General features: G+C 49.2%; 1 protein-coding gene across 3 annotated transcripts in view; it reads right to left on the reverse strand.

Annotated features, from left to right (window-relative positions):
- Positions 1-788: 788 nt before the first annotated feature.
- Olf413 (DBH like monooxygenase olf413) overlaps positions 789-27,735 on the reverse strand; it is a 438,131-nt gene continuing 411,184 nt past the window's right edge. For all 3 annotated transcript variants that reach the window (XM_076306581.1, XM_076306578.1, XM_076306580.1), the window contains exons 4-9: positions 19,630-19,824; positions 7,778-7,864; positions 6,306-6,479; positions 3,636-4,088; positions 2,889-3,082; positions 789-1,397 (exon numbers count right to left, since the gene is read on the reverse strand). In XM_076306581.1, the coding sequence (XP_076162696.1) occupies positions 923-1,397; positions 2,889-3,082; positions 3,636-4,088; positions 6,306-6,479; positions 7,778-7,864; positions 19,630-19,824 (1,578 nt within the window). In that variant the 3' untranslated portion in view covers positions 789-922. The remainder of the gene's footprint in view (positions 1,398-2,888; positions 3,083-3,635; positions 4,089-6,305; positions 6,480-7,777; positions 7,865-19,629; positions 19,825-27,735) is intronic.

The following is a 27,735-nucleotide window of genomic DNA, read 5'->3' on the forward strand; positions in this document are numbered from 1 at the left end:
AAGGTTAAAAAATCCTCCTGCCTCGTCGATACGGGTCAACCTCCCCGAACCGACGCATCGACGGCTGCTCAACTGTCCGCGCGATTTCGCGCGTCGATCTTCGCGAAAATTAGACCGATACCACGCGATAGAACTCGTAACGAAAGGAAAACTCAGCCGCTCCGAAACCGAAAGATATCCAACGACACACCCGTGTCCTGCGCAAGCACGCGAAAACATCCAATAACAATAGCACGCGAGCAGAGATCGCGTAAAGGGAGGTCCCGGTTCGTCGAACGAGGACAGCGAGTCTTTCCCCCGATCTCCTCGGTGGAACATTTAATTGGGAAAATATATATATATATATGTGTGTGTATATATATACTTGGCAATCTGTTTACATCGTAGCAACGAATTCCATTCGTGCCTCGCGATCGCGATGCGAAGAAGCCATCGAAAAAACGAACAAAAGATACATACGTCCCGGGTTCTCGCGAGGCGTCGCGGCGCGATATCGTCGTCGCGACTCTCGACGTCGACGAACCTCGCGCGTAGTGTATCGTCTCTCTCTCTGTGTGAAAAATTGCACGCCCCCCTCCCCCCTCCCCCTCCCTCCACGCGTCCCGCTATCGGTCGACCGAATACACAGAAACCGACTCTCCTACGGGAACGTCTAAATCCAGTCCTCGCTCAACGACCGAACGAACGACAACAGTTACTGTAGCCCAAGTGACGCATCGGAGAGTACACCGGCACGTACTTACATGAATCTCCTTCTCTTACACCTCCTACGCCACCATCTCGTTCAACATCTCCTTCTTCTCCTCCTCCTCATCGAACCTCGATCCAGCGCGATCAACAAGAGGATAAAAACGGCCGCGTCCTAGATAAACAGAATCGATCGATCCGTCGGTCGATCGGCGTCGTGACGACGAGCCAGCGTTCACCTGAACGCCGCCCCGACGATCACCGTGACCCCGGTGAGCATCAACGCGAGGGTAAACGATCCGACGGAGGAGGAACTTCCGGCGGTGGGACCGTCGCTGCTGCGCGATACTTTGCTGCGCACCAATTGGCCGCGTTCCACCGCGTTGGTCTCGTCGCTGTCCGGGTCCACCGGCGCACCGATGTCCTCGTCCTCGCTGAACAACATCGACAGCTTGTTCCTGAGGGGTTTCTTCGAGCACGGGACGCTGGTCTCCTCGTACGGCGTCAGAATCGTCGGATAGAGGACCTCGAGGGTGTCCGTGTCCGTCAACGGTCCCTTGCTGGTGGAGCAGAGCGGCTTGAAGGTACCGCCGCGCGTCGCTTTCTGGAAGCTTTGGAAATTGGTGTCCCAATCGTAGCTGAGAAGACGCTCCTCGAGCGTCATACCGGACAACGGTTGGGGTTCTTGAATCGCCACCGGACTGGAACCGCTGCAACCAGACGAACGAACGTTCAAGCTTCGACGTTCCCATTCGTTACGGGATAGGATCTCGAATTAGTTTCGAGACACCGAGTTTGCTCCCATGACCCGCATCCACGTACGAGCGAGTTCCACGGGGGAACAAAGCTCGACCTCGTGGAGCCTTTGTGCCCGGTTCCTCGTGGGGAAACGAGCGAGCTCTCGGTGTATATTTTTCGCGGCTAGACAATTTTCACGTACGCGCAACTTCGTTCCCCGCCGACGAATACGTATGCTGATTTCGCGAGCGATGGAGAACGGAATGTACAGCGCGACGAGTTCGAAAAGTTCCGCAGGGGAGTGGTAAGTATCTGGTGGGGCGAATCGGTGGTGGGGACTGGAGTGTACCGCGAGAGACAAAGTCGTGCAGTTATAGTGTGTCGAGTAGCGTTTAGTAGAAACAAAATCACGCACGGCTAAGAAAATTTCAACCGAAACCGACAAGAAGGCATATACCGATACGACCCTCGGTTTTCGACAGTAACCGATTCAAGTTTAAGAGATTTAATCGAACCAGTTCTCCCTATTTCAGGGATCATTTTTAATTCGTCGAGCTGTACAACCGCAGCGACTAGATTTTTTCGATACTCGAAAAGAAGCAAGATTACGTAAAGAGAGTTGCATCGAACCAGCTGAAGGAAACTTTAATAAAAATCGACAAGTACGATCGCTTTCTAATGCTAACCGATCAAGTTTAGAATGTATTAAACCGATTCGGCGTTCCCCTTAGTCCAGAGATGATTTTTAATTGGTTGAACCGTACAACGTACCGGCGAGACCGGATCGTTCGATAACAACGAGGTGACTGTTCGGCCGACGATAATTAAGAATTTAATGTTACCGAGAACGGACGCGTAACTTCGCGCATAACGATCCGCTAAGTGGAGAAAATTCGTTGCGACTCGGTTATCTCGTCCCGATGTCACGCAAAAGACGACGATGATCCCGACGGAGTTAACGACCCAACTAGCAACGACCCGTCGATATTAGCGGTGGTAATAACAGTAATTTAGCTACGGTATTCAATGTAGAGTGTGTTTAGCGAAACAGGACGCTTGTTACATTAAAGTTCGTGACACGTCGCAGGAAGCGTCTTCGTGACACACGTAACATTACGTAATGCAATGAACGATGCGTCTGGCGCAATATAACCGGCGCTCGTTGAACTAACGACAGGTCGTGCGGTCGTGACGCACGGGCCATCGCCGTCCCTAATTGCCAATTTAAAGTAATCAGAGTAAAAGGAACAAACGTCTGGTCACTTTGTGTATAGAGACGCGCGTTGATCATTAGCGTGGTATCAGCGTACCGTGTAAATTAATATCAAACGGTCTTTCGGCTCGAGTGGAAGGTTAAAAAGGAGTCGAAACCGGTGTTTTCGAGCGATTCGGAATCGCTTTCCGCGATACTCGAGACGCGCCGGATAAAATAACAGTCCGGGAATGTTGCGACGTGTACTCACGGTATCAACTTTTGGATCCCCAGACTCTCCAAAACGGTCCGTAACGAGGGCAGGGAGTAACAAAGGGACAGTTCGATGCGCGGATAATAAAGACTGGACACCAGGCAAGTCTCCTCCCTCGTTGTCTGGCCGCCCAGCGTGATCGTTTGTCTCGATTCCGAGGAGTACGTGCACTCCGCTATCAGATGATCGCCCTGGAACGAAAAACAAAACGTCTACGATCGATGGGGACGACGAATTAAACTCGACGATTATCTACGTCGCTCCCGTGCAATTCTCGTGTCCACGTTCCGCTTCTATCGAATTAACCCGGCTCGCGTTAGATCCGTTTCGAAGATCCAAAAGCCTCGATGAAAAGCTTCGATGACATTGCGAACGCAAATGTTATTTCGAAAAAATTCTGCTTCCTTATCGAGACAACGCGGTAAAAAATATTCCCTACGATATCCAAAAACCGCGAACCTTTTCTCGTCTCACTTTTCAAACGTTCGACTCTTCGTTTTACACGTTACTCGATCGAGTTTCTCGCGTTCGTCCAACCGACCGACCAACCATCGGTCAGAGAGTACCACGAACGAAATCTAGAAACGATCTCACCGTTTTCGATCTCACGAGCTACCCGTTGGATACGTACAATGATTCTTCCCGACGCGTCGCGTCGCTCGGGTTTCTCCGATTCGGACGTCGAATTAGCATGCCACGAAATGCAGGGGCACGACGCGCACGAAACCGCTGGCCAGCACTCACCGGATAGACCCTGACGGGCTTCTGCAGCTTCCGATACTCCTGATAGCTGGGATCGTAATTGGTGTCGGACGCAATGGGTGGCAGTTCCTCCCTGGACCTTATCTGACGCAATCGGACCTTCCTCCCGAGTTGATGAGTATGCATGATGACGGCGAATATGTTGATGCCGCTGTTGGGAATGGTCTGTCCGGTACAGTCCGAGATGCAATGACCTTCGGAGATCACTTCGGGCTGACCGGGCGGGATGATGTGCCTCCAGTTCGGGTCGATGCCGACGCTGAGGATACCGGCGTCGTGAGTGCGCAGCCGGTCCGTATAATGCAGACGCAAACCGGAGCTGTCGCTTATGAACGCGTCCATCTGCGGATTCGTGTAGTGGGTCTCCAGCATGTAGTAGCGAGGCCCGGCGTGCGGATCCAGCGCGTATCCGGCCTCCGGCGGATAATTGAACCCCTGAAGAATGAAACCGGCGAACGGAAGGATTACCAGAGGAACTCGTATCGATTACGAGCTACGAGAGCCAAGTCCGATCATCGAATTCGAAACATTGGCTTTACGAACAACGTGCAAGAAGCGATTCGATCGAAGAAGGGACAGGTCGAAACCGCGAGAAACGCGACACCGGTCCGTGTTCCCGGTGCTGGTTCAATTCGAGAGAATTTAGAGGAGATTACGGTTACTATCAATTTTTCAACGAACATTATTGCAAATTTTTGAAAACGAAACCACCTCGAATTTATTCCACGGAACTTTTTCCCTCCATTGGAGACTGCTTTCCCGCGAAATTTAATTCCCTTTGATATCTGTTTGTAACGTTTTCGGGAAAACTCTCTGGTTTTTGCACTAAGCGGGATAATCCATCGAGCGGACGAACTTTTTCTGACGACACTGTTCGCTGAAACGGATGCTCAAAATTTGCAACAGAGTGGAGCGAGTGAGTTTCACGATTCGCGTTATCCGGAGAAAAGAAATCGGTCGAGGGTCGATGGATCGGTACTTCGAACTTGGATCTTTCGTTGGTTGGATCTTTCGATGGAATTGTTCGGGTCGTCGACCGATTTCTTCGCCTGGAGTCTAATATTAAAATGGCCACGCCGCGATGCGTTGCAGAAGACGTTGTCTCGGTGGGGCCGACGCCTGGCAAACGCACGATCGACGCGACGACCGCGTCTCGCGGAAATCTGGCGTGTGTCTCGCCGCGAGCAGATACCGGATGTTGCGATCGAGCTCCTTCGGTACGCGCTGTACAGTGTCGGTGACTGAGACGCGGTAAATTAACAAACACGCGCGTTACACCGTGTTCCACGAACGCGCTTTGGTAAAAAATTTCAACGTAAAACGATCTCGGATGGCTCGCTCGTCGCTCCAATTCCAGCGATTAAACTACTCGGGGCCAGTGAACGATCTCCTAATAGGGGCTAGCGCGTCGCGCCTGCTACCGTAATTTCGAACCATGAGTCATTTCGTGACGTCGCGAAATTAGAGAAAATTGCCAAAGCGCGTACACGAAACACGGTATCGCCGCGGTGGAAGTACGTCGCGCGTTCGTTGTATAAAATATTGTACAATAATCGCGAGCACCGTTTCCAATCGATGGTACGAATCATTTCCGAGATACGGTCGAGATACGAATCAGTTACGGGAGTAATTACCCGAGGATAAATCACTGTCCGCGAACGTTAATCCGACGTCATCGCGGGGACAAGAGCAAGAGACACGAGAACACGGTGTGTATCGTGGTAATTCTGGGTTTTGCGCAATGCATACCAATGTTGGGCGAGTTCACCGCAAACTCGTTTCTTCGCGGTCGCTGGAAACACGAATGTCCTGACGAAGACGCGACCGATCGCGAACGGTGGCCAGTAATTTCACACGCGACCTTCCACCGCGATTTAATTACCGCGTTAAGCTGTGCCCTGACCGAACATCGTGCAGCGACGAATCTAACCGAACGATCGAAAGATACAAATTGCCGTGGGTCCTCGATTACCAGAGCTAACAGAGACGAAAGCTCGGCGGGAAAATCGGGGGATTTCTTTAGGACTTTTCGTAGATAGACACAGAGATGTACATCTGCACAATAGATATCATTTTTAGCGTATAATGCACGTGCCTTATTCAACGCATCGTTTTTGCATAGAAACGTACGCACAACGAACGAATTGCGTTTCTCTCGTCTATCGAGAGAATACCAGAAGAAACAACGTGACAATTAACCGGGAAGATTTCAAGTTGATAGGCAACCGCGCAATTGTAATCGAAGAAAGGATGCATTTCTGACGGAGAGAATGCAATCTGTTATCTCTCGAAGCGTTCGCGAGCACACTTCCGGAAGATTCGTATTTTTTTCTTCGTTTCAACGTTTCACTCGAGAGCACCCTGTGCATTTCCACCTGCACGTGGTGAAAAAATACAGGGAAAAATGTTGTCGCTCCCGCGAGCAAAGTTTTCTCGAAACGTTCGTCCGTCCGCGAGAATTTCATTCGCGACGATTACGCGTTCCGTGGACGGCTCACCGGAGTTGGATCTACTTACAACCGAAACGAATTCGATTTACGGTCCACGTGAACCGATATTCGTTTACGATTCCGTTTCCCCCGCTACCCCCGTCCAGGCGTGGACGTTCGTTTAATTCTTCATTTACATTTATACCGCGTCACGTAGCCATACCTCAGAGCCCAGACTCCAGATGGCCGCGATTGTGTTGCACTGAAGAGCCGACTGATTGGAAACACTGTCGAACGTATTCACAGAGTATTCCAATTTCGCTGGATCCGCGCGACACTCGTACAGTGTCATGTGATGCAGGTATTCGTGACTTCCGGGTTGTATCACCGGCTCGTACTGCGGGGAGAGAAAAAAAAGAAACACAGGTTACGCGTTACGTTCAACGCTCGCCGAACGCGAGAAGAAACTCGAACGTTCGTTCTTCGCTCGGAAGAATTTCGTCGCGCGTTCGTATCGATCGGTGATTTTTCGATCGAATCGACGCATCTCGTTGCGACTCGGTCGTACAGAGACGACGGATCAATTTCAAATAACGGAGTTATCGGAATCTACAAGCTAATCGCCTTTCCTCGCGGATTCATCGGAAGAGAGCCCGCAACGAAATCGCGTTACGTAACACGGTCACGTTCGATCGAGTTCGAGATGCTGTTAGCTCGATAGTGGATAGAAACCGACTGTATCGAGAAGCTCGGTCTCGACTACCGGAAACTTACTCCGGCTCTGTCGATCGTAAATCACCGTGGATGGAAAATATCAATTCGTAGATTAATTTTTCCCTTTGTTCCGATCTCACGGTTATCGAACTTCGTCTCGGTTTACGACGATTTCGAGGATCGTCCTGCAACAAGTATTACAACGGGCACGGTTCGAAACGAGTATCATTTATTCCACGTAAACGTTTCGAATCTTCGGTTTCGATTGTCTTTGGCGGCGAGAAATATCAACACGATTTTTAATATCTTACTCGAGTCTCCACTCTTGAAGACCCTCCTTGGTAAATATCGTTCAATCCGATACGTTAAGGGTTAAAAACGGAAAACGATTCGAGCGATCGCTTTTACGATCCTATCTCCGAGTTAAAGCCGATGAAGCGATCTCGCGATTCGAGAGCAGAGGAACGATGTCACGACGGGCGATTAATTTCGCGTAAACTCCTCGAATCTGTTTCGTAGTGTTTAGAACGCGCGTAAAACTAACCGATACGATCGGTTAAAGAGGGACTCGCGTCGAAGCGGACTCTCGTCGAGCGTTTACGGTAACCGAGCCGCGAGAAGAAGCAGATTCCATCGATTACGCGACAAATGCAACCAGAATCATCAACTGTAGATCGATAACATACTTGTCTTTATTATCTACGTATCGTGCATGGAAGTACGAGTGCGCGTATGTGTGTAAGGATAAGCGTTACGCGAACCTGCAATGCGAGTCATTGTCTTTAGTCTGTAAGAATATTCAGAACAACAAACACGTGTACGTACCGAGCGCATTAAAACCACTATTGATTAAATCGTTCTCGTTTATTCTAAACCCTCGCTGAAACTTATCGCGGTTCAATCGAATTTCGAGGTTGTTTGGGTGCGTAAGTCTCGACGCAACGGTCGGGGGGCAAGTAGGTTACAACTACGGAAACTTACCTTCACGACGTGGTGTTTGCGATCGATGTTTGGTATCCTGACAACGCGCCGCGAGAGCAGCGAGTCTTTGTCCATGGGTAAACGAACCTGTAACACGATTCAAAAACGGACGGTTAAACGAGCTATAATTGAACAGTTCTTCGCGGAGTTCCCGATAATCGGTTAAATATATCCACGATAAATAGTTTAACGGCTCAACGCTTGGACAACATCGGACCAACGTCAACGTATTCGCATTATTGTTACATTTCGATCCACGAATCCCAATTGCTAATAAATGATTCACTCTATAAAACATGGGTGCAGATTGAAATAGAGTAATTCGAAGGTGGCAGACTTTCTCTCGAACGGAATCGTACAATTTCAAATGCGTTAATGGATGGAGCTCGTTGTATCTTACCGACAGGTATTAACCTATTTGTGTCGAGAAATGATTAGTTCGGAAGGTATTTGAATCTCGATATTGCAAAGTGGTATTAGCGCAGAGTACATTCTCCAAATTGACAGCGAGAAAGTCAAATTCAATTTCGCTTAATGTCGTTCCGGAACGGTAGAAACTCGTGTTGCGATCGCTTCGCAATATCGAGATTAAAATACAGTTTTTCGAGAGCGTTACGCGAGACGCGGTACCCGATCTCGACGTCGATACGTTAGGCGAGCGGCAAACAATGCCAACGCGTGGACAATTGATCGTCGCTGGTTCGATACCGTACCGTTAACCGGGCGACAACCTTTGGAAAGAAGAGCTTTGAAAGAAACTGCGATTCGCGCTGGATCGGACGTTCTAATCGGTCTTTGTAAAGCCGGCGACCAACAAAGAAACCACGCGTCCACGTTCCACGCGAAACGTGTTCCAACCCCGACTCGAGATTCGTCTTCGTATTTTCAAAACGAATCGGTGTCTATACGTTTCGACACGGGTTCCGCGCAACGTCGAAATATATTATTCGAAACGAGAAAATATGTTCGCGCAAACGGCGCCTCGTGGAGACACAGTTCGGTTCATTGCGAGTACGCGTTAATCATCGTTGGAGCTCCAAGTCTGTTTACGCTGAATCCTAAATTAGCACGTTAGCCGGGGTTATTGTTCGTACCTACACCGCCGCTCAAAAGTTTCGAGCACAATTCGATGTTCGTGGAAGCGAAGCTCGTTTGTACAGATATACTTGTTTCGTTGGAAATTATACACTTTCGTAGCTGAAGGACATTATCGTGCTTAGGAATACGGTCGAACTGGATTGTAACGAGCATTAGGGAACCGGTAGAGTCGACGAGTTAAATATACCTTCCATTTTGTTTTTATTCTCGAGAGCTCGATAAAAGAATACTTTCAACCAACGGAAGAAATATTACCGTTGGTAATTTCGAAACTGTAAATACTCACGAGAGATATCGATCCATAATAACCACGATTTAGGTTCTAGGTTCTTCGCTCCTGAGGGTAATTTCGACGAAAGTACACTTTACTATCCTATTACGGACACACGTTAAGATATCCATAACCATTCGGGATAAAATGTGTTCGTGTACAGGGTGGACCGTCTAACTCGACCGATTCGATTTGTTTCGTAACCGGTGGACGAATCGTCCTCGTGGATGATTTCGAAGCACCTTTTAGGCGACAATTCCATAGAAATTTCTCTCTTCTCTTCTCATTTCCATAGAAATTTTCACGGTGGTTAATTTTACTTTCCAAAATAAAATAGTAATTTTTTTATTCGTCTCGATGTTAGCCGATGGGCAAAAGATTATACGATTCGGCGTAATAAAGTGAAAAGTGACCGTACGAGTTTACCTAAGAAATAATAAAACGTGGAAATGAAACGACGTTAGCTCGAGTCGGACGATCCACCCTGTACATCTCTTAGGGGACAACTCGAACTCCGGCGATCACTTGAGAACTCGTTTCTTGGATCGCAACTCCGAAACTTGTTCCTGTTTGCGTGTACACATTGTGCAACGAAAAAGAGCAACCCCCGGGACTGGTGGTTACGCGGAGTAGAAGACCGCTGGCTCTCGTACGCCTACTCGTACGTCGAAACGAGAGGATGAAACGAATCGGGGACGAAACGGTGGATGTTGTTGGCCGTACACGCGCGAGGAATTTCGTTAATGCTTTCTCAAAACTTCTCGAATGTTAACGCTCGGTACAAGCCAGGCGTACAATGCGACTGGAAACTCATCCGACGCTGCACGAATCCGAGCCGAAACGTTGGATCTGTCTATACCCCGTTAATGGAGTAACGTGGTATTTAGCGAGGTACACGCCTGCCATCGCCGAAACGCCAGACTCCAAACTGTTTTTCTAATTGCAACTGTCTTCGACCGAGTTCCCCGTATCCGGACATTTCGCGTGACGAAGTTAATCCCGGGCAACCGATTTTCGGCCCGGAGCACGAAACGAGCGAAACTACCGTTGTTTTTGAAAATTGCACGTCTACGGACTAGTTTCGAACTTTCGTGTGTCTCTGTTTCGAGCCATTGTCGTTCGAACAAAAATTAATGCGGAGTGTTCCGGCGCGGGCGAACCACGACTGCGCTCGACCAATTTTAATTCACCGAGACATTTTTTCGTCCTCGATGAAATTAGAAATTTAGAAAAAGCATCGTTGTCGTTTTTTTTCAATGTGATCACTTTTCTCTTCTGTGGAGATACGGGTTAAGATCCTGGTATCTCTCTCCCGAGTATGCTCAAAGAACGAATTACACCAAGAAGATGCTACCGAGAACTCGAAACGGAGAATATCGAGCAGTCTGGTACGGTACTTTTAATCGATTCGGAAATTGAGCAAGGTAAAGAGCGACGTTCGAAACAATTTTTTTATTCCGTCCGCGATAACGCGGAGTTTCGAAGCGCTCGCTCGACAACGTCTGAGAACAAATTGATAAGTAACGTTGTTGCGCAGTACGTCGCTCATGCGCATCACGCGCGACTCGTGTCGCTGATCTCCCTCTGTACAGCCGCGTTTCATTATGCACGATTGTGTTCCAAGTTTTCCAACACGTCTAATAGAATAAGAAGTACGCGCGGGCGACGTCACACGCGCAACTTGCGCATCGCGCTTGTCCCACTTATTTCTCGTTCCTGCATCTCGACCACGGAGTAAGAGCTTCAGCGTTACTTTATCATCTTACATTAACTTGTTCTTCGCCGGTAGCACGCTGAGTCACCGAAACCCACGGAATACCAAGTTTCGCGTTAAAATATAGTCTTGCGTACGGAGTTCTCGGTTCTCGGTCCGTGATGCGAGTTTACTTAAAAATGCATTAGCAGCTAACGCGGGAAAAGTGGACCGGTGTATTTAGCGCAGGAAAATTAGCCAGCTTCGTTTCGATCACGTTCGTGGGTTACGACTTCGTAGGTTTCTAGAGGAGAAACAATCGTACGTGAAGTTTTCGGTGAACCGAGCACAATGTTCGATACTTTCCGGAAATTACACGTAGGATAATTGGGATCTCCTGGCTGGAGATCGTCTAACGGATCGATTTTCAATCTAAACTACGCCTGCGCAATATCTCCGAAGATTAGATTTAGAAACGACACTGGCCCGGATCAATTTTCGATAGATTCGATACAGCGGTGGCCTGCTTATCGGTGCTCCGAAATATAATAGAATATCCACCGTTCGGTCGACGTTGAAATAATTTTTCCAAAGGATGTTCTCCACCGTGCTCGATTTCGGATAATTCCAGTTAACGAGTGATCTCGAAGGAGACAATCTATCGACGAGAATCGACGTCCGCAACAGTGGAAGATGGGATCCGTATTGAAAAGTTTAATCCGCAGCTCCGATGCTTCATCGTTCGAGGGATCGACGTCGACCGGATGGATCGCGCCTCGCGATCACGGCCCTTTTAACGATTACAAAAATCCCTCCTCGAAGAAGATCTCGTCGATTGCGTACGTAAAAAAAAAAAAGAAAAGAAAAGAAAACATCGGGGGAGAGAAAAGAAAAAAAGAAAAATGGCGAAGGAAAGGAACGTTGTTTCGAGCTGCAGCCGCAGGGTGTGCGCGCGTCTCGAGAAAATTGCAATTCTTTTTTCGCGGCCATATTTCTCGGCTGCCCTGAGCTCCACTGCGCCGCCGGATTCTCCCACGCGCTTCTGCGAAATTATCGATGTCAAGATTACCGAGAGGGACGACTGCGTTTATTGTTTTGCGGTCGAATATGCCGGACGCCCACGGGCGAACCGGAGATTTAGGCTCGCGAGCTGTGTTTACGATTCTTCTTCCACGGCTTCCGAGTCGTGCGTCCATGTTTCGAGAGCGACTTTCCTCACGCGACCGGGAACAATTCGAAATTCTTTTTTTTTTTTTTTTTATTAATTTACGAGTCCAACGGATAAAGAGTCCCATTCTGTACGGGATAAAACGGAGAAAAAAAAACGAACGGGGAGTAAAATATAGAAACGTACGCGTGTACGTGTACGTTAACAGGGAAACGAAAGGACAGAGATTTAATATTAACGACTAAAACGGAGTAAAGAGCAGAGAGAAAAATGTATACGCGTGTGCGTTAATAAGCAAATGAAAGTATACGTTAAAGATTGAATATTAACGGTTAAAAAAAGAGAAAAGAACAGAGAGGAAAATATATACTGATGTGCGTTAATAAGTAAACGGAAGTATGCGTTAGAGATTTAGTATCAACGGCTGGGGAAAAAAGATAAACGATATTCAGCGAGAAATGGAAATGCACCTCGAGGGAGAGATCGAAAAAGAGGAGAGAAATTCAGGTCGACGGTGATAGTTGTCACCGAAAAATTAATAAACGGTTTGTGCGATCGTCGCGGCCATACGGGGCGCAGTGAAATTCGACGATAAAAAATTGCTGACGGTGCGAAAGATCCAGACCGAACGAGTTCGAGTCTAGACGGTATTTCGGGGCACGGGTGAAACCATCCGAGAATTCCTACGGAAAGAAAAGACCGAAGAAAACTCGACGTTTCTCGAGCGACGATGGACCGAAATCACATTCTACGATATCGTAATAACCGGTAAGACAAATCAACCACGCGAGACGCGAATTAAATATCACTTTACGACAGATGCTCGTAAACCGAGATTCTCGGACAGATGTGCATCGCATTTGCTTGGACTTAAACGAGGGATCTCGATTCTCGTCGGTTCGCGGAACGGAGAAATAAAACGTAGAAACGCGTTAGATCTCGAATCTCGAAGAGGAATCTCGATGAACTTGAGAGTTTCGAATACCGTGCCGCGCAAACAAATTTGAGTCCGTGTTTCTCTAGAAGCCGCGTCGATTGAAACAATCTCGAGAAACGTATCGAGATTGAGAACATTTGAGATTGCCAAATTGATAAATTATCTATCGATTTTCGTGTAAAATCTTCTTCTTATTCTCGTCTGTGGATCAAGTCTCCGCAGTTTGTCGGAAAAATCTGGGACACCCTGTACTTTATAACATAATTACCCGAAGGTGATTCTAACGGTTCCAGAGACGGATAACACGGATTACTTTATTATCGTCCCCAGTCCGCGTACTCTTTGTTTCCGTATATCGACGCAAGTAGTTAATCCTCTCGAAGCGTATATATTCGACGATTGGGAAATACCAACGACGAAAGGACGCTCGTGAATCCTGCTAAACGAACGTTCGAAGCACATTGCTCGAGGTACGATCGAAGAACGAATGCATGGCATACCTAGAATCATTCGAGCGTTAAAAAGTCCAAAGGGGAATATTTCGACGAAAAGACTGTTTAGGAAAACATATCCGGAAAATGCTTCGATATTAACTCGTAAGCGACCGGTACACATCCTTGCCAAAACGAAGCAAAATTCTCTGATTGATAAAAATCATTTCTCTTCGATACCCTTCGACGAATAATGGCACAATTCTACTTAATATTTTTCTCGCGCGGTGCCACGGATTCGTCCGGAATTACTTTTTTACGTTCAGAATCGGTTCATTCGCGGAGAGAATCGAATCTTCACAGTCGACGAGGCGAGTAGTTAAAACCGGATCGAACGAAACGAGACCCGCGGAGGAACCGCAGATTCCGTCCGTCTTCGTGAATTTCGCGCAAACAAACGTTGTCGTACGAGCGATTCACGACGCGTCTCACCCCCTTCGTTGCTTTTTCCCTGCCGCGTCTCGTTTCTTGGAACGAGGAGGAGACGATAATTATCCTCCGGGTATGCCGCGTTTTGCGTGCTATGCGTTCAAATGGGAGGCTTCTTTTGAAGCACGGGCCACATAAAAACGCGTTTTATGCTGCTCGACTGGCTGACTCGCGTAGGGACTTCGTATTTCGCTCTTTCCTGTTTCCCAACTCGGCGCCAACTTTTTTACCCGCGCTTTCGCTCGTATAAATAGCTAATAACGCGTCGCGAGCCCTTTCAAGCTCGGTGCCTGGCCGCCCGGAATCCATTCGAAGAAAGCACCGAGACGGATCGGTGGATATCGAAACGAGCGAGGAAAAAAGAAAAAAAACCATCGGTGGATCCAGTTTCGCCGGTGTCGCTATCGCGTCGTATTTCTCTTCCGTCGGATGTATTCGAGATGGCGAGAACGCTACCGAGGCGTTGTACTCGAAAGAAGTGGGTCAGTAGGCACGGAGTTATAACTTTATCGATCTTTTAAAATAAGACAAGAGATACGTCACGCGCCGATGGGGAATGTTTGACAGCGAGCGGGGAACGCGAGTGGACGCGAATAATTTAATCAATTTCAAGCGAGAAATGCCACTCTTAATATTACGCGATAACGTGACCCGAATCGCACCGCGATTGAATACCGTCTGTTCAAAATTATACGAAGTCGAAAGCAACGGGAAATAGAATTACGGTTAACGAAGTCGATTAACTAGCGTTTCGTATAAATATTTCGAACATTTTTCCGACACTGTCCACCTACGGAGTATCTCGACTAACAGTCGAGTTCCTTTTCGAGATATTTCCGACACATAAATACAATACTCTCCAGCGTTCTTTTTCGCCGTAGAATCTTTTTCCTACACCGGAACTCTTCATTTTCTTCTACGCTACGATTTTTACCCCAGAATATTTCCTACGCGGGACCTCTCGCGGTAGAATATTTTTTGCGCTAGGATTTTCACCGTAGAACACTTTCCACGCTGGAACATTCGTTCTAAAATTTTCCTACGCAAAGATCCTTTTTACGGTAGAACAACGGACACCGTCTATCGCGACGATTACATTCGTACCGTGTCTCGAAAAAAAAAAAAAAATACGAATATCTGGTAGGAATAAAGGGCAGACCGCGAAGACGTCGAAGGCACGGAACGCGATACGCCGCGGGCGGATTCGGCTCTCGTCGACGAAGTTTCGCTTTCGATTCGTCGCGAGAATGGTGGTCCGCGGGGGAAAAAAAAGTATCGTTCCCGGCTGGGAAAGGGAGCCGGAATGAATGCAAACCCGTTCTAACAAGCTGGCGTCCCTTTGTGCCAGCAGACATTCATATTCATCGCGGCGCGATACAAAAGTTATTCGACCGCCTCGACGGAACTTCCGCGTACGTAGTTAGCGAAGAACAAGTAACATTCGCGCAAAGAAAGAAGTAAGGAGAGCTAGACGAGGGCTCGCTATGATAAGCGACGCGCGCTACCAACTTTAACGTCGTCGTCGTCCTCCTTCTCGTCGTCGTCGTCGTCGTCGTCGTCGTCGTCGTTTGTCCGCCTTCTTCGCCGAGACAATTAAAACCGCGACGCTTGACGCGAGCGTCGAGAAAGTTTCCGGGACGCGGGGAACGCGTGTCGCGTAATCGACCGTGGACGGGATTAAGAAGTTCAAGACGCGTTTACCGGGCGTCTCGACGAGCGAGAAATTGCGCTCTGGAGTCTCGAGAAGAGGAGAGAGGTAGAAAGTATGCACCGCGCTCGGATTAAACTCGATTGGCCTCTCAAGGTCGTTCGTCCGATCGCGAGCGAGAAACAGCGCGAACAAGTAGACGAGACCGAACGCTACTGGATCCTCGCGGAAGCATTCTTTCGGACGCCCAACTGTAGCGACGCGATTGGTCGAATTATGCACGGTGGGGATAGTCCTTCGGTAACCTCGAGTGGCACCGAGCGTAGACTAATCGCTTCTGCCCTCTTTCGAGTCACTCGTACATTCTATAGACTTTCTTCCACCGATATACCGAAGCGTCTGGTTTTCAATGCCCTCAAAGGATCAAAACTTCGAGCGGTCCGTATTGCGTCTTATTAATTGCAATTATTATATATACAAAGGTGTGCTCTCTGAATAGCTACAGAGAATTCCCTTGGAAAATATTGAGTTTAGGTTAATAGCGGTATACAATTGTACCTCCCTCTTGTACCGTACTTGTGTTTTGATTCTCAGTTCCGTACTTGGACCAATTTTCTTTCTTTCCTTTCTTCTTTATTTCTTTATCTCCTTCTGTACGCGATCTTGGCGCAACGAAGACGCATCGTTATTATTATTCAATACGATCCGAGAAAAAATTCGAATTCGAGCCCGTTCGTCGATCGCTGCCACCGTACGTGCATCGCGGAATTTTTTTATTAAATTTCCAGCACGTTGAAACAATATGTATACATTCGAACGAGCTGCATACTTCGACCGATAGAGGACAAATATCTACGTTCGTGGAAATCGAGCGATGCTTCCGAAAGAGTAGAATGAACTTATTACTCGACCAAGTACAAACAATTTCACAGCAGGGGCGGGGAGTATCGAAGCAAAGGGCGAAAGGGACGCGAAATCGTTTCATTTGCCGGGCGAGCGGATAATTTCTTTCCAGTTCGGAGAAGCTGTAATTTGTTACAGCGTGATGAGCACCGAAACGCGCGGCGGCGCATCGTCACGGCCCGGCCCGGTCCGGCCTGGACCGGCTCGGCCGATTCCATTCGATATAAATTGTAAACAGAGCTGACGAAATTAGCGTCGTTCGGATCCAACGGCGCAACGCCCGTTCCGCAATTCCAATTTATTATTTCGTCCCCGGTTTCCTGATAATGCCCCCTTTCCGTTCGTCGCCGCTTCCATTACGCGACACGCGTCGCTTGATCGAATTATTCAAAAATATCGAAGCACCGATTTATCAGCGAAACAAAACGTACGCGCACACAGAGTGTTCCGGAACGAAATCCACACACTTTGTCGGTACGAGAAGTCACCCGGACGAAAAGTATTATTAAATATCGTACCCGAGTCGCTTTGTTCTCGAGATAACGCGAAACGGGACGATTCGAACCACCAGTAACCGGATACATTCGTGCTACTTGACTATCGACGATAATTATTTACTCGAAACCGCGTGAAATTGTTTCTGCGCCGATTTACGTTCAAAATCGTCGTCTCGCGTTCGCGAAACATCGACACGGTCGTCGATAACGGCAACGTCCTCGATTTTTCGCTCTTACCGATGCAAAACGCGAACACATTGAACAACGACTCGTCTCAACGAGCACGCGAACGATCATCGCCTGTACCCCAACCCGTTGTATTTACTTCCGATCGTAATCTCGCGCACGAAGTCGAACCGACTCGCACCACACACACGACACACATTCCGTTCAAAATGATTCCCGAAATACGCTGACGAAGTTCCTGGATTTCTTCCCGAAACACCCCGTACGTGGACGTGTATTTTACGAGGAACTTGGACGGGTGGAAAATTTCACGAGCCGCGAATAAAGGGTTCCTTTGAATCGTGCAGTTTTCACGGGCCCCCCTTCCATCTACCCTACGGTACTAAAACACGGAAGACGTTCGAACGGATAGTTTCGATTTTGCACCACCGCCGTCCCGCCTCGCCCCATCCCTTGCCATTCGTTCACCTCGCCCCGCTCTTGTCCCTCCTTGCGTTTCTTGTTTCTGTATCGTTGAATCGCGCCGCTTTTTACGACTCCATTTACGTCCGAATCATCGAAGCGAGGCTTTTCCTCGCAACGCGGAAAATATTTCCAAGCAGAAGTCGAGCAGGATATTCGTTTCTTTCCGTCGTGCTCGCCTCTTTCTCCGCGAGGCTCGAGCGAAACGATCGATCCGTACCTCCGCGTTGCGAATCGCGTAAATCGCGCTACGATACGTCCCTACCTGGCCGTTCTCTAACCCCCTCACCCTACCCCTGTCCCACTGCCACGTCGATATAAACTATAAGCAAGACCCGGCAGCCCGTGGAATTAGCATTGTCCGATCCCGGGCGATAGCGTCGACCCATAATCTATGACCCGGCGACGCTAATGAACGAATAGTTTTTGCCGGATGTGACCCGGTTAAGATTTATGCCGTCATAAATTCGGCGCACAATGCTCCCGCGGCTCGCATCCGATAAAAATCCACTCGTGCCCGGCCCGTGAACGTTAAACGCGTTCGGAACATTCATCTCGCGCGCAGAACCGAGTTCCACGCGCACGGACACCGCGCCCCTCGCGATTCACCTGCACCGTTCGGGGTTTTCCAGGGTCCTCGAGGGCCGGAGAATCGCGTTCGCGGAACGAAAGCGCGACAGAAATCGTAACCGAGTACGTAGCGGTATCGGGACGACGAATGGCCCCCGGAGTGTCGAAACGAACGAATAACGGCACGCTTCGCGCGCGAACAGATTGCGGACAGAGCCCGACCGACAACTGGACCCTTGAAATTTGCGACCATATGGCGGGATCTCGTTACGGAGCTCCGGGACACAGATTTGGACACGGGTCGGCTCGATTGGATCAAAATCGACCGAACGGATACCTCGTGGAATTATTTACAGGTGAAAGAGAACGTACGTGAAAGACGATTCGAATCGATAAGAGATACAACGGACTCTTATTTCGAGTCCAGTCTCCCGGTAGTGGTGAAAACTGAGTAGTCGAACACCTGGCACTTGTAACGAAGCTGGTACGGACTAAATGTGCAGCGCGTTTCAACGCTAGGCGATGGGACACCGTCTGTAACGCTATCGATCACGATTCGTAGACTATTCGTGCATCAGAATTAATGGATGTCTCCGTCGAAAACAAGGATACGAAGAAATTATCAGCCCCGTGTTCGTAACGAACGCAAAATAAATGATCGAAATCGTGAGTAGCGGTAACAGAAACCTAAGGTAAAAACAAAAGATCTTTTTCGCGAAAGTTTCAACGTACTTGAATTTCGTTCGGGAGCCTCTAGACAACCTCTCGAATTCGCCCGTAAGATTACGAGTTTGTACAACGGGGATTATCGTTCCGACGGATTATCCGTAAAAATTCTACGACTGGTACGGTATAAATCCCTGCGTGTCTACGGCTCCGATAAAAAAAAAGGAAAGTGAAAAAAAAACCGAACGCGGTCCTCAAGAGCGACAACCCGCGACAACAGGTCCGCGCTTACACTCGTCGGCTCTCGAGAGCAACCGAACGAAACAAGCTCTCCCGGGTCGGTGGCGTACACTTCGGTGTAAAGGCTGAACGAACAAAAATCCACGAGGCGAAAAGTACCTATCCGTGCGCGCAAAAACTCGAGAGAGTTAGTTCGCTCGCTCGCGTTGCGTTACACACACAGTTTCAACCACACCCCCGCGAACGGTTAATTCCCCAAACACCGAAAATCCCGCGAACACCTATCAATTACATTATTACCACCTACACACCCGATCTATCATTACGCGGACGTAAGACGGCGCTGCGCGTTGTCCCGTATCCTTCTTCCGTCCGGTGTAATCATATTATGGGATACTCGCGGCGCGATGGCTCGTATTACACCATAATTTTCCGCCCACGCGATCTCCGTTGGTTTTCGCGCATCATCGGTCGTCGAACGGGCCACGGCCCCGGTGCGCGTGGTTACGTTGCATAAGGATAAAATACAGCGCAGCGGTAATTGATCGTCTGGGAGTCGCGAGGGGACGTGGATAAATGACTCCGATACCTACCTGCTGGTTCAATATGTCCCAGGTTTTAAGCGACTGCTCGGCTTCTTGGTTGCGCGAGCTCGGCTTCGGCTGGGCGTCCCTTTGCACCAGATAAAGCGGTCTGGATCCTCGCACCGCGCCGTAATCCGGCAGTACACCCGCCGCGGACACTGGCTCCTCCACGTGGTACTGCCAAACCACTTGCATCGTGTCGTTCTGAAACCGAACGAAAGAGAAACGTTAGATCGTCCGCGACCGAATCGGTGAGAACGAATTCTTCGATACCGCGACAAGGTTTCTACCTTCGATAGTATCGTAGTTTTATCGTAGCGTAGATTTAGGAAAACGTAGCTTCGAGAGAACACGGTTTTAAGGTGTCTGCAAGAGGGTAACGGAAGAGAAAGTAGAGGTCGTTAGAGGTTGGAGCAGGCCCGTCGAAAAGACGCGACGCAACGAGCTTCCTTCTTTTGTCGACTCGCGAGCTCGACAATCGCAATTACGTTCACCGAGCTCTAAACGAGGCCGCGATCATCGGCTCGATGTACGAACGAGCAAAGAAACGCTGTACCCCGACCGAGGTTACCGAATGTACACCGGTTACGCGCAAAAGATACAAAGTTTTATTTGAAAATTGGGCAAAGTCATCCCCGGCGGGCAAAGTCACCCCTTTGACGGTATCGAAAAATATCGATAAGAACGGCTTACGGAGGCACAAAGCCCCGCCTTTTATACCCGGCTTGCTATAAAAGTCGAAGCCTTCGGGGATGGGGTCGTCGAAGCTCTCTTTTCTCGGGCTTTCGCGTTCGAATTCCGCAGGAATATTCCCGAGTCGTCGTCCAAGGACGGAGCCAGCTCGACCGAGAATTTTTAATTTAACTCTTTTATTTTCGCAATATCCTCTCCACGGGCTCTCGAGGACGTCGAGTCGCATATTGCAGTGTTTCGAGCGGTTCGACCGAAAGGGGGAAAAGCGTTCCCGTGTACATCGCGTTAACCCGTGTCCCGTTATCGACGACTCCTGCTTTCGGGCTAAGCCTCCGAACCACCCCCGACCACCCCTCCGTACCAATCCCGTCCCGTTTCACCTTCGTTTCGGGCCGCGCGCGCGACTAAAACGGAATCGGCGTAAGTTGATTAGCGGAAGGGTGGGTGGGGGTTCGGGGGGTGGGACGTCGTAATAGAGTGGCGAATAACACGGAATCGAATAAATCGTATTCGAAGGGTGGCCGCCACGCCTGCCGGGAGTAATATTTCCCTCGTAGTCGTTCGCGTGGAATTTATCGCGATCGAATTATATCGACGAGGTGAAATTAGATAGGCACCCACCCCATCCCCGTTCCAGTGTCGGCACCGACCGAATTTATCCTTTCCCCGGCGATCCTTGAAAGTCAACACTCGCTTCTCGACGATCGACACAATTAGATTCGCTCTCTGATCCGAAATTAATTAATTCGCGATCCGATTGCAACCGGTGCTCAAACTCGACACGCAAAAGAATCGATCGGGTTCCACGGACGTATCGACGAGTACCGCGCAAAGTGACCGTGTACGTACTTTTTCTAACGAGAATAAAGTTTTCGCGAACGAACGTTCGGTTCTTCTTCGCGAGAACGATTCCATGCGGCACCGTTTGCGTCAAATCTACGAAATTCGCGATGGAACTTCTCAATAATTTGCTTCTGTATCTTTACCGGTCGAAGATACAGTGAGAAGACATTTTTAATATCTTTGCGAAGTACCGAAGGTTTTTCGCGAAATTTACTTTGTCTCTAGTTTCAATTCGCGTTAGAGAGCTGATGGATGGTACCGCGAGCATTCTTTCGACGCGTCACGAATAGAATACTCTTTTCTTCGTTAACAACGATTCTGTATCGCAACTGTGCAACTTTCTTCCCTACGATCGTTACTCGTCTTAAAGGGAACATTCGTGCGAATTTACGCAATTGTAAAAGCGAAAGTCCGTTCGCACCCGTTAAAAATACCCGCTTCGGTAAAAATTACAACACTGTTAACGATTTATTGCGTTCTACCCGTGTTCCACCGTGTACGTCGATAATTTCGGAAAGATACGTTTCGTTCCTTGCCCGTTAATTTAAACATCCGATAACGGGGCGCGGTTACGATATCTCCGCTCTTCGATAGATTTACTTACCGACGATAACCAAAATCGCGGAATCGGTCGATCGGTGGTTATCGATAACTCTCGCGTGGATCGAAACCCCAAAGCCGTGTATTTCGAAACAAAGATAAACATACTTGGCCCGCACTCGAAACGAACGCTCGAAATATGTTTCGTTGATCGAACCCGGTCGCCGCGAAACGCTCGATTACGAATTAAGGGGCGACCGACTGGATTCGTTCGCGATTCACCTCTCCAGAAGCGGAACGACGTTATCCCCCGCGATACGTGTATTTACCTGGTCGTTGGCGCGGCGCCAAGCACAAAATAGTGTACGCTTGGTTTTGTACGGCGGCCGGGAAATTAGTGCAAGCCCCGTGCGCGCAGCTTTCTCGATGAAATCGCGTATGAAATCTGCCCGCACTCGTACGAAACTCCGGTTGCGTGTAATGCCAACTCGGAGTACCGTGAAGCGCGCAGGGTTTCAATCGTTTGAGTGGCATTTGCGCCCCTCCGCCACCTACACATCCAGTACACCTCCCCGATGCAACACTGTATGCACTGCTCGAAATAATTAAAGGATCTTCCGCCTCGAGAACGGATCAAATATTACAATTGCAAGGTTAATGAGAATAGTTTGTCCGATGGCAAAACTCGGTTCGGAGTTCCGTGGACGAGAGACGAGCCGCGATCACATCTAAGGGCGTGATTTTAAATGCGCGCGATAAATGATACAATAGCTTTTTGAAACGAGTAAAGGGCTCGAACGTTTAATCAGCTACCGTAATATTTCGACCGAACGGTTAGAACGCTACCCATCGATACGATGAAACGAAACGTTATTTGCGTTAATTTTTTCGTTAAAATACGAGCAACCTTCCGAGTATCGTTACTTACCCTCCGGTTACCCGGAACGATACAAACCCCTGTAACTACCGATCGTAGTTCCCCGTCTTTCCGTTCGAAGGAATCGATTTGTTATCCAAAGACGTACATCTCCGAAGAGCAACATCCCGTGTTCCCGCACAACCGAAAACCCACCCTTTGTTCGCGTTTAATAAATATGCCGACGAAACCCGCACGGTTTATTCACGTGACGCAGCCTGAATTTTCCCACGTGAAGCACGAGCGAGCAATCAATCCGGAGCATTTTCATCTCCGAAAGTTTTACGTAGAGGCATGCCTCAGGGATCAATTCCGCATTGTGTGTACCGATAATCTGTGTCTGTCGTGCGCCCGCACAGGCTGCGGCCCTCGAAAAGAAGGGACACGCACAGAGCACAATACCGGGAATGGTATTCCTATCCACCGGACGTGGTCGACCTCGAAACATGGATATCGATCCGCGTTATGTGCCAAACGTGGTAGGGTCCTCGACCACTCGCAACTTCGAACAATCACACTTGATTGGAGCATTGGCCAGATGCAGTCTCGTTAATGTTTCATTGGTCCGGGGGAGCCCTTATCGGTCGGTCCTAAACTAATTACAACGATGAGATTCGTCGCGTGGATCTCTCCCGCGATCGATTTTTCATCTCGGAATACTTTCCACTCGTTGAGCCGAAATTTCGTTACCCTTTCGAACGTTATCGTCGATGTCCCAGTTCGGTTCGAAGTATCTCCTCCGATCCTGTAATGAATCTTTAATGCCGATGTTTTCCACGTACATCGAGCGGTCGTTTCAAAGGTCTTTTATCCGACCTTCGGAAACTGGTTTAATTTTCCCTCGTAAATAATTCGTTTGAAAAGAAACGTTCGATATCGTCGTGGACGAAAAGAACGTGGAACGATCTTCGCGTAAATTTCCCCGTACACGCCGCGTTTCGATAAACGTTCATTATCGAGCAAAATTCTGAATTTACGAAAGAAGTTGTAGAAAAAAAAAAAAAAAAAATACGGTCTATCCCGAGGCAACCGCTGCTTTTAATGTTCCCCGGCTACCGTCCCTTCGATAATCCTCGAACTATGTCGGAGAGAAAGGTGGCTCTCCATCGAGAAAATCCTCGACAGCCGTTCAAAGTTACTCCGGAACCGTTACCAAACGGTGCTCGCACACGGAGGACGAGAGTTTGCGCGCGTGTCCAAATAAAATCGATTATTTGCGTTTAACTCGGAACATTTATTTTACCGTGGACCCAGTATTGTTTGCAAATACGTCATCGATGGGTACAACGTTCCCAAGTAACTTTCCTCAACGTCTACACGATCCGAACGATCTCTCTCCGGTTGATCGTTCACCGTGAAATTCTCGAACAGCAGCCCGTGCGACGAGAGCCGAAACAACCTCTTTTCCTTCGTCGGAATCTTAAAATTTCACTGTCCCGGCGCGCATTGGTATTCAACCGCCGGCGAGAAGTCGCCGGAGTTATCCCGTTATCGTTTTATAACGCCGGATAAGGGAACACGCGGCTCTTAACCGGTAGCGGTGAAACGTGCGCACCGGGTGAAAAATCGAGGGAACGGCCCACTCTACACGGGCCGAAGCCCTTCTCTGGTAACGCCCGTTTCGTAATTTAGAGCGGGCAGCGGAATTACGCAGTCGTCCGATCGAGCGACGTACCGATTCGCAGGCCGATCACGCGTCGGCGATTCGCGTTCTTCGATAATCGTCGCGTCGGCGATCCGGACACCCGTCGTGGTGTCCTCTTCTTCGCCGTGTTCGTACTGTTCCTCCAGCTCCGCTTATTCCCTGGGAATCGAGAGGAGGTTCGCGCGTCCCCGAGCCTACGTTCGCTCCGATCGAGACAATTGGGCGCCGTTTAACCGAATTGGATAGCTCGGAATAGATAGAGAGAAAACGTCGGTACGACCCAGATCCCGCAAGATCGAAAGATTCCGGGAACGCGAGTCGAAGGGACAAGGAGGGAAGGGGTCGATAAGAGTAAACGCGGATCGCGTGAGAAGCCGGGACGGAATCACGCGATCCGACGGTATCGGCCGTGGCTCGGAGAGAGTCTCTTTGACGACGTCATACGGAGCCACGCTTCTCTCTGAAAGCTCTTTCAGCGTGCCCTCGGTCGCACCGGGCGCAGCCGATCATTAAGAAAATTAAACGCGTCGCGTGTCTGGGGAACGATCGATAGGAGAGGACCTTCGGCGCGACGCGACGATTCCGCCTACCTCCCTGACCCCCTACCCCCTTGGGATCGAGATAAACCCTTCCTGCAGGGACAATGGCGGATCCGTAACAATTTCGGAGCGAGCCACGCGAAAAACTTTCAGCCCAGGAATTTCGTGTTAGACGTCTAAGGAGTTTCTCTTACTTTTATACCGTTTTATACCGTTCTCGAGTTTCTTAAGTTCTTCGGGTGATGGCAGCCAAGCGGCGAATAGAATATAGAGTCGCTTATTTCTGGGAGAATTTCTGGCCTTCCTCGGAGAAAACGAAACGAAGTTTCCGCGAGGAAGCTCCGCGAGACGGGGTGGGGAGTGGCCGCGTGGACCTAGAGCGTCAGGAATACGACCTCGGGAACATCGTTACCCCAACGATTTCGAACGGGACTTCGCAGAGACGGTGAACTCGAAAAATGTTTCACCGATGGGGACTTACTACACCGCGAATCTTCAACGACGTTCTCCGTTGAGCGTCACCGTCCACCCAACCACCGTGTCGCTGTTCGTAGAGTTCAAAACGCTCCGCGTTTGCATTTCTCCGGAACGGTATTTACAACGTTTGTCTCGAAAGTTTCGACCACCGTTTCGTCGATACGCGTCCAACTCGACAATTTCCAATTTTCACGAATCCACCGATTCCACGAAATACCGTGCAACGAGTACACCTTTCGGATAGAAAGCCGTGATTCTTTCTTCGATATTTCCCGCGATATTAACGAGCTGCGCGCGCCAACGAACTCGATATTAATTTCGATAGTATTTAACGATAAATGGACCGCGGCGGTCGTGTTTCGCCGTGTTCACGGTACATCGAATTCGAAGTTGCGCGAGAAAACGGTTCGAAAATGGAGGATTCTCCATTGATTCCTCGGACGATTTCTTTTCGAGCAACGTTTCGCGCGATCGAGAATCAATCGAGATGCGATAACGCGACGGATGCAGAGACGGAACTCGCGACGTTTCGCGATAAACGAGCCGAGATTAACGGAGAAACGTGGAGCGATCCTCGTCGACTGGAAGCAAACGCGGAACGACCGCGGAGGCCTTCGTTTAAGTGGAAATATCTCTCCGCTTTGGTGGGAGCGTTATTCTTCATTAAGAAACTTTGTTGTTCCTCGCTCTCGAAACGTCGCTTCAATCTCCGTGGCCCCTCTTTCCCGCTCGACGTTTCTTTCCCCCTTGATTCCTCTCGCCCTTACTCCCGACCGTGCGTCTATCTCGCGAGGACTCGTAGCTCGCGATTATCCTTTCCAATAGTCGTTGAATCCGAGCGGACGAGATCCCATTTAAAAAGTTAAAGATGTCGCTCGCTGAGCAAATGGCCCCCGATTCTCCCCCGTTCCAAGAGGATCCGCGCCATAAAAGATTTAACCGTCGACGAACCGAACGCGTCGAGGGGTGCGAATATTGAAAATGACGCGCCTACACCGTCCAAGCTTAATTGTATTTTTAACGGCGCGGCGGAAGAGTTTCGACTTAATTGCTTAACGCTATTACGAATAATCGGGGCCAGAGAGTTCCAATATCACCGGGCAACAATGGGCCCCGCTGTCACAAAGAGTCTCCGAGTCGGAGGACTGTGCTCGCGCGCGCCAGAAAGAGAGAACGAGAAAAAGAGAGGGAAGATTAGTCAGAAGTCCGAATATAACGAACCATAATGGATCGCGAGAAGAAGTCTTTTGTCAAAGCGATCCTCCACCTCCTCCCCGCCGCGTCTAAGTTCATTTGTTTCCTTTTCTTTGTTCCTCGAATCTCCATTCTCCACCGTTCTCCCCGTCGTCTTTTGGACCGTGCTCGGCGATTAACCTTTCGCGGCGCGACGATCGAACGCGGAATGCTCCAATTTCGAGACCAGATATCGGACGCGAACCACGCTGGTGAAAAAAAAAACGAAGGAACGAAAGGGCATCGGGTGGGAGGAAGGGGGGACACTTGGAGGTTCCCGAATCGAGCGAGAAACTCCAGGGAAAAGATACGAGCAGTCTCCTCCCTCCTCGCGGACGCCCCTTCGCAATACCGTTCGGCCCCGTATTTGAATGGACATTTGGCCGGGGAGTATCGCGGCGCTCATGCAATATGGATCGAAATGTAGATTAAACGCGTATCGTTACCGGGAGAACTTGAAATAAGATCCACCCTCGCGAAACGATCCGCGCGTTTTCGTCGTAGGGTAGAAGCCAACGGAGAATCGTCCGGTCGCGCGATCTTCGACCCGATCGTAAATAATCGGGACTGCTTTTCTTTGTCCTCGATACGCACAAACGGCACTTAACCTTGCAAACGTTGATATTTTCCTTCAACGCGGCTGCAGACGCTTCCAAGAATCGAGTAGATTCGGTGTAACGATTCAACAATTAACCAATTCGCTTTGGTTAATTACAATCCTTGAAACCTGTCTCCTAAAACGCACCCGTTGTACAAAATTTGAAAACTATTCGCAAATAAATCACTCTGTTCTCGAGGAAGGATTAACCGTGCGAGAAAAAGACGAACAATGCAAACTTGCGAAGAAAGACGCCCCGAACGACACTCGTGCCGGATTTTCTCGAAAACGAATCCTCCGGTCGAGAAAAAAATCGTGCTCCGCGTTTTCGATTCACTTCCGCGCGAAGAATCACCGGAATTCCAACTCGCGCGGGTCCAGTCCTCGTTCGTTCCGCGCAAAGAGAATCGAACGTTCGTCGATTCGCGCAATTTGTCGGGGGAACGGCGACAAACCGTTCCGAAGGATCGTCGACCGTGGGCTGATTCCCCGCGACAAAACTTTCGGACCCAATAAAAGTATCTTCCGGTCGGGGGGGTTGAAAGCTCGCCGGGGCGCGTGCGAAAGGAAGAAAAGAAGGACCGGGTCGGAAGTTCGAGGACGGGGCACTTTACGGTTTCGCGGAGTTTCG

This window comes from Ptiloglossa arizonensis, chromosome 3, assembly GCF_051014685.1.
Source record: "Ptiloglossa arizonensis isolate GNS036 chromosome 3, iyPtiAriz1_principal, whole genome shotgun sequence".
NCBI lineage: Eukaryota > Metazoa > Arthropoda > Insecta > Hymenoptera > Colletidae > Ptiloglossa > Ptiloglossa arizonensis.